Source organism: Cajanus cajan, chromosome 7 (genome assembly GCF_000230855.2).
Source record: "Cajanus cajan strain Asha chromosome 7, NIPB_CcT2T_4, whole genome shotgun sequence".
In the NCBI taxonomy this organism is placed as follows: Eukaryota; Viridiplantae; Streptophyta; class Magnoliopsida; order Fabales; family Fabaceae; genus Cajanus; species Cajanus cajan.
The window spans coordinates 1,082,107-1,092,128 of record NC_138523.1 but is presented as its reverse complement, the minus strand read 5'-3'; the positions used below and the strand labels follow the sequence as shown (position 1 = coordinate 1,092,128).

Sequence of the window (10,022 nt, the reverse complement as noted above, 5' to 3'; positions counted from 1 at the left end):
AAACTAAAATGAAATATTTAAGTTGTTTTCCTTTCTTTCTTTCCTCTATTTCTCTCTCTTATATTCTTCCTTTGTCCTCTCACTCTTCTTTTATATCTTTAATAAATACACAAATAGATAACCTTTTCCATTCTTTTCGTACCCTGATTGTTTCATCACATAAGATTCGATCCAAATTTTGTGCCTACTATAATTAGTAAGCAACTTAAACAACTGATTTAAATTTAACCATTGTTGAAGATAAAAGTTTTCAATGACACATTCATTAAGCTATATTTCTTTTTCCAATTTTGTTTTCTGTAAATATACAATGTCACATCTATCCAATTATGAATTGGGAAACGCAAAATGATCATACAGTAAACACCTTAATGAGCCTATAATTACCAAATCATTCCCAAGTTCTATATCAATTCTGACACTCAGAGCTGTTACTATATCCTCTTCCTCTTTCGAATTTCTAATCAACTAATCACTCGGAACCGTTTGGTTTGACACATTGGCTCTCTTCTCCTTCAGTTCTTGAGCAAGTACATCTATGGAATCTGAAATTTCAGCTCTATACACGAAGTACTTAGTAGCAACCAAGAAGAGGATGAAATTCAGAAAGTTTAGCACAACAAAAAATCCATAGTAATAATCAAGATGAGAAGCATTGAGGTTGTTCAAAATCCACCCTTTGTGGCCATGTTTCATAGTGATGTGTGAAACTGTGGAGAGAAGAAAAGTGCTGATGTAACTCCCAATTCCCACTGTAGTAATGGAAAACGAAGTTCCAAGGCTCTTCATGCTTTCTGGGGCTTGGTCATAGAAAAATTCAATTTTGGAAACCTCTACGAAGGCTTCACCCAATCCCATGAGTATGAATTGAGGAGCCAAAATGAGTATGCTCAAAGGAACTTGTCCTCCAATTTCAACCACCCCATGTTCTTTGGCCACTTTAAGTCTATGTCTTTCAGTCAAAGATGCCACTATCATGGTCACTATGTGGATCATGATTCCTGTTCCCATTCTTTGAAGGAGTGTGATCCCTCTGGGGTTCTTGGTGAATCTCTTCATGATCTTGACAAAGACACGGTCATAGAGTACAACACAGACTAGCATGGTGAAAGATGTAAATGCAATCAAACTTGCTGGGGGAATGTTGAATCTTCCAATGTGTCTGTCAAGAGTAACTCCTTGCTTTACAAAAAGGGTATTTGTCTGAGCAAGCATTGTGCTAGGAATGAATGTTGAAGCCCAGATGGGGATCATTCTGAGGATTTGCTTGGTTTCCTCTACTTGAGTAACTGTGCATAGCATCCATTCACTACTAGTACTTGAACTAGTTTTGACACAGGCCTTGTTGAGGAAGCTGCATGTGTGTATTTGTGAACAAAACAACATTTCTTAGTAAACAAATCACACACCAAGTACATTTTGAGCATATTTTTGTTTTCTAAAAGTTTGTCTTTTGAACACTTGAAGAAAACATAATAAGAGAATGAAAAAACATCTGACAGAGCCAGCCATCTCCTAACTTTTTTTTTTCTGGAAAAAAACTTACATGTACTATCATTGGTGCTTTTGTTACTATTCACTGCTTAAAATTAGATTTTTCCTTTGATAATATATAATAAATAATTCCATTAAATGTTAATGCGAACACGGAGTGAAACTCCAATTTTGAATATAGAACAATATCATAAGTATTTATAGTATTGTATTTAAATTTAATTCTGATTTTTGGCTTTAAAATCACTTATTTTGAAAATAGTTTTCAAAATTAATACATTTTGGATGAGATTGATTGCTGAGTAGAGAAGAGAATCAAACAGGCTTCTTAGTACCTCAATGATGGAGTGGAATTAATCCTGAATTTTCCTTTCTTTGTGTACTCTTCAACATCAAGCTCGTGTAGTTCTGTGGGACTAACAGGAACAATTTCATTTCTTTTCCTCAAAGCAGCCGCTATAACCTTGGCAATTCGAGTAAATGAACTCCCTGAGGCCAACCTATGTCTATAGAGGGGTGTGCCTGCCAGGAATGCAATAAGTGCTATTGCAAGCCCAATAGTTGGAATACCATAGCCAAGAGCCCAGCCCACATTGTCTTGTATATACACTAGAACTGTGAATGCAAAAAGGGTCCCAATGAAGATGCTGGAAAACCACCAGTTGAAGAATGAGAGCTTATGTGCCTTCTCTTTGGGGTCAAAATCATCAAATTGGTCAGCACCAATGGTGGAAATGTTGGGCTTGGTTCCACCACCCCCCACTGATAAGATGTAGAGTGCACCATAGAACACAGATAACTGTAGTGTGGTGGCCTTCTTGCATTTTGTCACATCCATTTCATGGCACTCTGGTGGCCTTAGGCTTGGAAGGGAAACAGATAGGGTAAGCAGACACATACCCTGCAATGCCAATACACATGAATATTTCAACCAACCCAAAAGATTTAACAATTTAGCATGTCAATTCAGGCCATGTTTAGTTTATCATATATAAAAAGGTTTGTGATCCGATAATAATGTAAAAAGAAAAGTTTTAAACAATGCACGTATCATTTCATTCATGTTTTATATCATGAAAATTCTTTATAAAAGCAATGAACTAATTCAACAAGCACTATACAAGATATGTTGGTGTAATCCTCACAAAGATTTGGACACAGTAATTCATCTAATCATGGCAGGATTGATTGGCTTTGACCTTGATAATCATAAGCATATCCTTATTTCTTCTTACCAATATGATGAATGCATCAGGTCGTTGATCTGAATATAACTGAATTCCGTTTCTTTAAATAATGTTTCATATTCTAGTTTTATAGATGAAAAAAATTTGGTAAGACTTGGAAGACAAAACTTCACTATAAATAATTAGTTTAACTTTTTGACAAAGATTAGTTATCAATAAATTCGATTCATACCAATAAAATGATTAAATTTTTTGTTAAAAAAATGTGAGAAGGGAATGGAAATGTGCAGAAAGACATACCAATAGATAGATAACAGAGGCAATGACAAAGGTCCAATAGCGGCCAAGGTGAGCATCAGCAACATAGGCACCTAATATGGGAGTTATATAAGTAGTGCCAACCCAATTGTTGACATTGTCTGAAGCAGTGACAGTGCCTTGGTGAAGCTTCTTTGTCAGATACAGGACCAAGTTTGATGATATTCCATAATAAGTCATTCTTTCGAATACCTCATACACTGCATAAGACACATGAATTATTCAACTTAATCAAATCAATTCAATGGGCAATAAGATTTGTGCATATTCACAATCTTATGAGGAACATAGTACAATGTTGATTTATGCATGAATTAATGTACAACTTTATTTTTCCATTGTATTTTATTTTAAGGTTAAGCTAATGTTGCTTTAGTATTTAATATTTTTATCAAACAACCCTTTATTTCTCAATGCAATTTGACCTTTAGTGGCTGCTCTGAACATAAGTTAGAGGGGCCACTGCTTGGACCTCCTTTTTTTTAGTAGCACCAAAAAACTATTATTTAGTTTATATAATATAAAAATAAAATTTATAGAATTACATTATATAAAAAATATTATAGAAAATAAATCAATTACAACCAGTTAATTAATTGATAAATGATGTTTTCATTTTTTAACAAAAATCTGCCCATAATTTTAGAAATAATAAAATAGCAATGTTAAATGTAAAATGTTAAACCTCCATATATGTTGACATAAGTCATAACTAAAGTTGTTTTTAATTTTTTTTTTTTTGCTAGAATCTCAAATTCAAATCACAAACCTTTACTTTGCAAGTTTCTTTGTAAGTTGTCATTGTTATTGATTTTTTTTTTTACCATGCAATAGTCTCAAATGAATGTAGCATACATTTATATATCATTTATAGTAAATGTTTGTTATTTACACCTTTGAATTTGAAAATTGGATAATGGATAATATTCAAATAATTATGAGGTATATTTTTTCAATTCACTGACGGCAAAAAATAAAATAAAATTCAACACAGTTGACATATGCCATCTCTATTACTTGGTTAATCTTTTTTATCTATCATAATATTATGTTTTCTTATCAGAAATCTATAGCGAGTATTTTTTCTTTGATAACTTTATAATTATTACGAAGAACCTAAAATATTACTATTTCCATTTTTATATATAAGATTTTTTTTTACTTTTTAATTATTTCTTTTACAAGGCTATCTTTTAATTATCAGTTACATTAATTATATTTTCTTTAAAATATATTTATATAATAAACAATTTTTTTATAAAAATAATAAATACTTAAAATTAATTGGATAAAAAACTTTCACTCTTATTAAAATTGGAGAAGATAAATACATGTTAATATCTTTCTCTTCCAAAATTTATTAATTAGGTGAGAAATTAATGGTCTTAACTAAATTAACTAATTAAAAAGTGTAATTTAGTTGAAAGGGTCTTATAATTATGAGTGAAGGTAGTCTCCATCCCTTATTATAACACCTTTCAACTAAATTGTACTTGTTAAAAAAATTAGTTATTTTAGTTAAGAGTATTAAATTTGTCAATAATTTAAATATTTTTTCAAAATTATCCTTAACATCTCTTAAATTAACATTTTATCTCTCCACTTAATTATTTTTCACCTAATTAATTATTAATGTTTGAAAGATAAAGATATGATTTAAATATATTTTTAGTCTCTCATATTTAAAATAAATTTATTTTTAGTTCTTCTAATTTAACATAGATACATGTAATTTTTAAAAAAATATATTTTAGTTTTTATACTCAAATTTTGTTAATGAATTTTTTAAATATGGTCACATAAAATTTACCTACTAGTGTTCCAGTTAGTAAAATATTACATTAAACTTACTTGATGGTACATAACTGTCTCAATCTGTCACTTTTAAATATATTATTGGTGACCTAAGAGACTAAAACAAGATTTTTAAAAATTATAGAAACTAAAAGCACTGATTTTAAATTTAAAGGTCTAAAAACATATTTAAGCTTAAATGATATTTTGTCTTTTTATCTTCTCCAAACCTAATCAGGGAGAAATTTTTTTATTCAATTAATTTCAAACATTTATTACTTTTATTTAAAAAATTATTAATCAAATAAGGATATTTTAGAGAAAATGTAATTAATGCATTTGACAATTAAAAGAGAATCTTATAATAAGGAACAAATAGTAAAATAAAAAAGATCTTATACATAGAGATGAAGATAAATAGATAATATATACCATGATTGTTATAAAATTAAATTATTTACCAATGTTAATGCTATCTCTTTTAGGTATACAATCGAGATATTTTGTATTAAGCTAAATTATATTTTTTTGATGTTTTATTTTATTTTAAAATTTATTTTGATTCTTTGTACTTATGTAGGGTGTAAAAATTGTTTAATTAAATTCACTTACATGAAAATTATTGAACTCAAATAATATTCAAATATAAAAAGTCAAACAATGAAAAAATCATGTCAAAATGAGTCTAACTAACAACTAAAAATTAAAAATAACCTTGATGAAAGTATTTATTGGTTGTTCATGTGATTACTTTTACACGATTTTTAGTTTTACAGTTAAAAAAAAACAAATTTTACATCTTAAATATGTTAATAATGGTTTGAAATTATTTTCCAAAAGTGAAAAATGATTATTATTTCAAAAAAAAAAATCAAATTGACGTAAATTTAAATAATAAAAAAGTAAAATAAATATTTCATAAAATAAAGAACTAAGGAACATTTAGTACATCACAATTTTTTTATGCATGAATCATAAAATGAAAATTTGTTTAGTTAGTCATAAATATTTATCGATTTTTCTAATGTGTGCCTGGAACACACTTTAACAATTATTAAAATTCACTATCTAATACCTCTTTTTAGTATATTTATTATGTGAGAGGGTAAATAATAATAAATGATATTAACTATAATTTTTAAAACTAATTTTATATCATTTTTAATCTTGTCCTTCCATTTACTTTTTTCACTCCTAATTAAAACAATAATGAAACAGATTTTAATAATATTTTACTTAAAGTATTAGACATTATTTTATGTTTTCTTCTAACTCTGTTATGTTTTTATTGTTGTTGATTTAATAATATTTTATATTAATAAATAAAATATTATGTAAAAGTATTTAATAATTTTTTAATAAAATTAAAATTTGAATATAAGAATTAAAATAAATATTTCTTAAAATTATAAAAATTAAAAGTATTGATTTTAAATTTAAAAGACTAAAAAAGTTATTTTAAATTTAAAAAATTAAAAATATATTTAAATTTCATTAAAAAAAATATATGATTATCTCAAATAATACTTATATTATATATAATATTTTATTTTTATGTGATATATGTAAATTTTTTTTATAAAATTTAAAACATGTTATATATCTTAAAATGATTATTAAAAAAATAATGACTTTAAATTTTAATACAAACAATTTAAACACTTTATTTAATTTGGAGTAAAAATATATTTAAATCAATTTTATTTTAATTTTTCTACATGTTATTTATTCTTTTTTAATTTTTAATTTTTATTTTCATCAAAACAAAAATGTAATTTTTATAAAATTATTCATAGACACCAATATAATAAAAATGAAGAACATACCACATTGTATTATAACACCAATATAATTTGAAACATACCTCACAGTGGTAATAATAGAAAAAATCAGCAGCAACAAAAACATAACATAGTTAAAATAATATATATATAAAATAATATCTAATATCTTAAGTGAAATATTGTTAAAATCTATTTCATTATTATTTTGATTGAGAGTAAAAAAAGCAAATGAAAGGATAGAGATAAAAATGACATCAAATTATTTTAAAAAATAAGAGTTAATGCTATTTATTATTGTTTACTCTCACATAATAAATATACTAAAAAGTGACATTGGACAATGAGTTTTAATAATTGTTAAAGTGTGTCCTAGGACACACATTAGAAAAATTGAATTTATAGAGTTAATCACCTATACACTGCGGTGTAAAGTTTTTTTACACTGGCAACCAATCATATTTTTTAATAGTGTCATATCAGTTACTTATTTAATGAAATAAAAATAAAATAAAATAATTTAAAAGATTTGATTGATTGTCAGTATAAAAAAATTTACATTACAATATATGAATGATTAACTCATATTTATATATGTTACCTAAAAAAATACATAGAGATGAAGATAATATATAATATGATTGTTATAAAATTAATTTATTTACCAATAGTAATGTTATCTCTTTTAATTAAGTCTATAATCAGGATACTTTGTATTAAGCAAAACTATATTTTTATTCTTCATTTTATTTTCAAATTTATTTTGATTCTTTGTACTTATATAAGATATAAAAATTGTTTAATTATAAATTCACTTACATGAAAATTATTAAATTCAAATAATATTTAAATAAAAAAGTCAAACAATGTAAAAATCATGTCAAAATGAGTTCAACTAACAACTAAAAACTTATAAATAACCATAGATGAAATTATTTCTTGGTTGCTCCTGTGACTTACTTTTACACGATGTTTTACTATGTTTACAGGTTAGTTTTATAGTTTTGAATAAAACACATTTTACATCTTAAATATGTTAAAAATGGTTTGAAATTGATTTCCAAAACTGAAAAATAATTATTATTTCAAAAAAATCAAATTGACAAATTTAAGTGACAAAAAATATTTAGTACATGACAATTTTTTTATGCATGAGAATCATAAATTTTAAGAATCATAAAAATTTGTTTAGTTAGTTATAAATATTTATATATATTACCTAAAAATTAAATATTTTTACTACATTAAATAAACAATTAAAGATAGTATGAGGTTTATCCCATTCAAACTTAACTTTTACATCGAAAAAGTTAGTTTTTCACATCTCATGAAAATAATTTCGGGAGAAATCTATGTAAAAATATTTTCAAAAAATAATATTTTTTCAAACAAACCAAAATGAGAAATTAACACTTCTAACATTAGATTCTAGAAAAAAAATATATTAACTACTAAACAAAATAACCAATAATATAATTTAATCTAAATATCATTATTATAAAACTATCTTTTCTCATAATATTGCAAAATATTACGTTATTCTTTTATTCGAACAATAAATGCATTAACTAGGTCACCGAACAATAAATAATTACTCTGCCTTTATTGGAACAATAAATGCAATAACTAGGTAACCGAACCATAAATAAATACTCTGTCGAATAATTAATTTCAATATTTCATAATACTGAACAATACATTAAACACTCCCTACTCTCTCTTTCGTTTTTTTTTTCTCCTCTCTTCTCTTTCCTTTTTCTTTCTTCTCCATTCTTAAAAAATATCTTTAATGTTTTAAAATCATTAAATATTTTAAATTATTTTTTACGTAATTATTTTTAAATTATTAAATATTTAAATATATCTAATAATAAAATTATTAAATGTTTAAAACTATACTAATGCTTGTTTGTAAAGTTTAATATTAAAATTTTAATTTTTCACATATATTTAAAAGTCCATTATATATATGGTAAAATTAAATTACAAAATCCACATTAAACATTTAACAAAAGAAGGAAATTTAATTCAAAATAATTAAAACTTTTAAATTCTTTTTAAATCTTGAATATTTCTAAATATACATTTCAGAAAACAATAACAAAAACGCAAAAGAGATATGTAAAGACTAAAGAGAAGGAAAAAAGAAAAAGGTATTCAGAGAATCCTCTCTAGAAGGTCAATTGTCCCTTTCACAGGGATTTTCATGTGATATTATCCTAAAGATGAACTTGTTCCATAATTGCAGTTTCATTCAAAAGTTTTGGTCAAGTGAAATGTTTTCTTTATCTGGTTGGAGGAAGGGGTTGAGAGTGGATGGAGAACTCGTCGTGTTTTTGTAATTTTTTATAAATAAAAAATATAGAAAATTAAAAAGAGATAAAAAAAAAAACCTTTAACACTCTTTTAATTTTTTTCATAAGAAACAAATGATAACAAAAGATAGATCAAATTACACATTTGATCTTCAATTTTTTAAGATCTATAATTTTGATCATTATATTTAGTTTTTCTATTTTTAAAAATAGGGAATTTTGGTATGTCAATTTGATCAAAGAGTAAAAATTTTGTATTTCTTTTGTAGAATTAAAGAAACTATGGTGGTGTAGTAATATATAAATATATTAAAAAAAATTGTTAATATTGGAAAATGAGAGTGAAAGGGAGAAGAAGGGTACCAAGAAGAAAGGAACAAGCTCTCCAACCACCTCGTTTAGATTTGAGAACAGGTTTTCCTTTAAGATCCACAGTTCCATCTTGTGCATACCCACTCACCAAGCTTCTTCCCTCTTCCATATATAGCCACAATAATCTTCCAAAGGACACAAAATTAAGATATGTGTTTGGAGCCTCAACGCTTCTTCCCTCATCAAATTTAACACCAAAATTGTTCTCAAACAAGCCAAGAACAAGTACTAATAGTTAATTACTTGTCTCACGGTTCATGCACATACGTGACTTCATTCTGAAACTCAACCAAACTAGTGAAGTGTATGTGAATTTCCACACTTGACATATATTGAAGTGATCATGCAAGACGAAACCACCCCGGCCTTTTAAAGGCTTCACTTTTTGAGGTCAAAAGTATCTTCTCTTTCAAGCTTCGTCAATAAGATATTATAAATTAAGTTCAAAAAGTAAGAAATTATTCATCAACAATTAATAACCTCCTTTTTTTTTTTTTTAGGTATTTGTACTAGAAAATATAGATTATGTATTGTCTTATAAAATAATTTTACACTATCATCTAATTTTAAAATATATATAATAATTTGTTAATTTCACCTATAACAAAATAGATTTTTAGTGATATTTAATATTATTTTTAGTGGTAATAAAAATTATTATAAAATTTTTTAGTGACATTTCCACAATAGTCATTGTATGCAATGTCGCTAAAATATTTAGCGGCAATTATTCTGAATGCTGGTAAAAATCCTTAAAATAA

General features: G+C 25.6%; 1 protein-coding gene across 1 annotated transcript; it reads right to left on the bottom strand.

Moving 5' to 3' along the window:
- Nucleotides 1–247: 247 nt before the first annotated feature.
- LOC109790359 (protein NRT1/ PTR FAMILY 5.2) lies at nucleotides 248–9,780 on the bottom strand. The gene is made up of 4 exons (XM_020349494.3): nucleotides 9,253–9,780; nucleotides 2,982–3,199; nucleotides 1,830–2,395; nucleotides 248–1,354 (listed from the first exon to the last, which is right to left on the bottom strand). Exons 1-4 carry the CDS (start codon nucleotides 9,368–9,370, stop codon nucleotides 469–471), a joined length of 1,788 nt encoding a protein of 595 aa, XP_020205083.2. The 5' UTR covers nucleotides 9,371–9,780; the 3' UTR covers nucleotides 248–468.
- Between the last annotated feature and the right edge of the window lie 242 nt (nucleotides 9,781–10,022).